At 49.3% G+C, this 1097-nt stretch overlaps 1 protein-coding gene across 1 annotated transcript in view; it reads right to left on the reverse strand.

The window, feature by feature from the left end:
- Positions 1–365: 365 nt before the first annotated feature.
- The window catches only part of LOC104162022 (kinesin-like protein KIF9), a gene marked incomplete at its 5' end in the record, with an annotated part of 10416 nt that continues 9684 nt past the window's right edge, over positions 366–1097 (reverse strand). Inside the window, one exon of the mRNA XM_009700650.1 lies at positions 366–512. Within this exon, the coding sequence (XP_009698952.1) occupies positions 405–512 (108 nt within the window). The remainder of the gene's footprint in view (positions 513–1097) is intronic.

Consider the following 1097-nt stretch of genomic DNA (forward strand, 5'->3'; position numbering starts at 1 on the left):
GGCCTGCTGCGGTGGGGGGGGGAGGCTGCCATGAGGCCTTTGCCTCCGGCACCGGGAAGGAGGGAGGCAGAAGCATATCATAGAGATGATATCATATATCACATCATAGAATATGCCCAGACAGAAGAAGCCCAGGTTGTCCACGACACACCTCTCTGTCGTGACGCTGCATTTTCCAGATGCTCAGAAAAACAAGCGTTGCTATTTGAACTCCCTGGCTTGCTTCCTGTCTAAAGAACGGGTTTGATTACCACTATATCAGTCTAGCTGCACAAAAGTTGGGTGGCTTTTTTTTTCCCCTAATGTTTATTTTTAATAAATCTATTGTGAACCTGAACGCGAGGCGCTTTCTGAGGTGGCGTTGCTTGTGTTGAATGCTGGGTTGCAGGCTGAGCCCAGATCTGCTACACAACGTGCAGAAACGACAGGGGTTTATTCTTCCCCGCAGCTGTGATGAGCCCGGGTTTCTTGCGCGTTTGCTCGAGGGACGACATGGTTCTGGTGTACGCGTGCTAGCAACAGAAAACAAAAAAAGGATCAATAACATGAGTTCAGGTTTCAGAGCAGAATTCTCACCTTTAAAAGTCTTCTTCCTAAAAAAAACCCAAACAAAACCCACCTTTCCAGCCTTCCCAAGTCGTGCTGGAAAAAGCTGCCCAAAGAAACCCTGTGGCACCAGCGTTGCTCTGCCGGCGGCACATCCCAGCAGGCTCAAAGAAGGGCACAAGAAGCCCTGGGAAATTCTCCTCCTGAACACTGAAGAGCTGCTTTTGAGGCGTTTTCCTTAAAAATGCTTACTGATAGAGCTGTGCAGCCCTGTTACTCATAAACACCCCATCTTTTTGAAGTCCTGCTAAGCTCAGGGCTTCGGTGGGATCTTGGCGTGAGTCCTTGCCAGGAAGGAACTAGAAGTAAGAAGTGCTGAGATTGTTTTTTAGCAGAAAACCAGCACGGGATGGGGCCTTTACATCAGGCAGAGACAAAGAACATTTCAAAGAGCTTAGTTGTGCTACGGAACCAAATCAAAAGGCTACAGCCAAATCGGCGTCCATTCCGGAAAAGTCCTACACCCCACCGGGCAGCGAGGTGCAGAACCG

This window comes from Cariama cristata, unplaced genomic scaffold (assembly GCF_000690535.1).
Source record: "Cariama cristata isolate BGI_N322 unplaced genomic scaffold, ASM69053v1 scaffold2485, whole genome shotgun sequence".
Classification (NCBI taxonomy): Eukaryota; Metazoa; Chordata; class Aves; order Cariamiformes; family Cariamidae; genus Cariama; species Cariama cristata.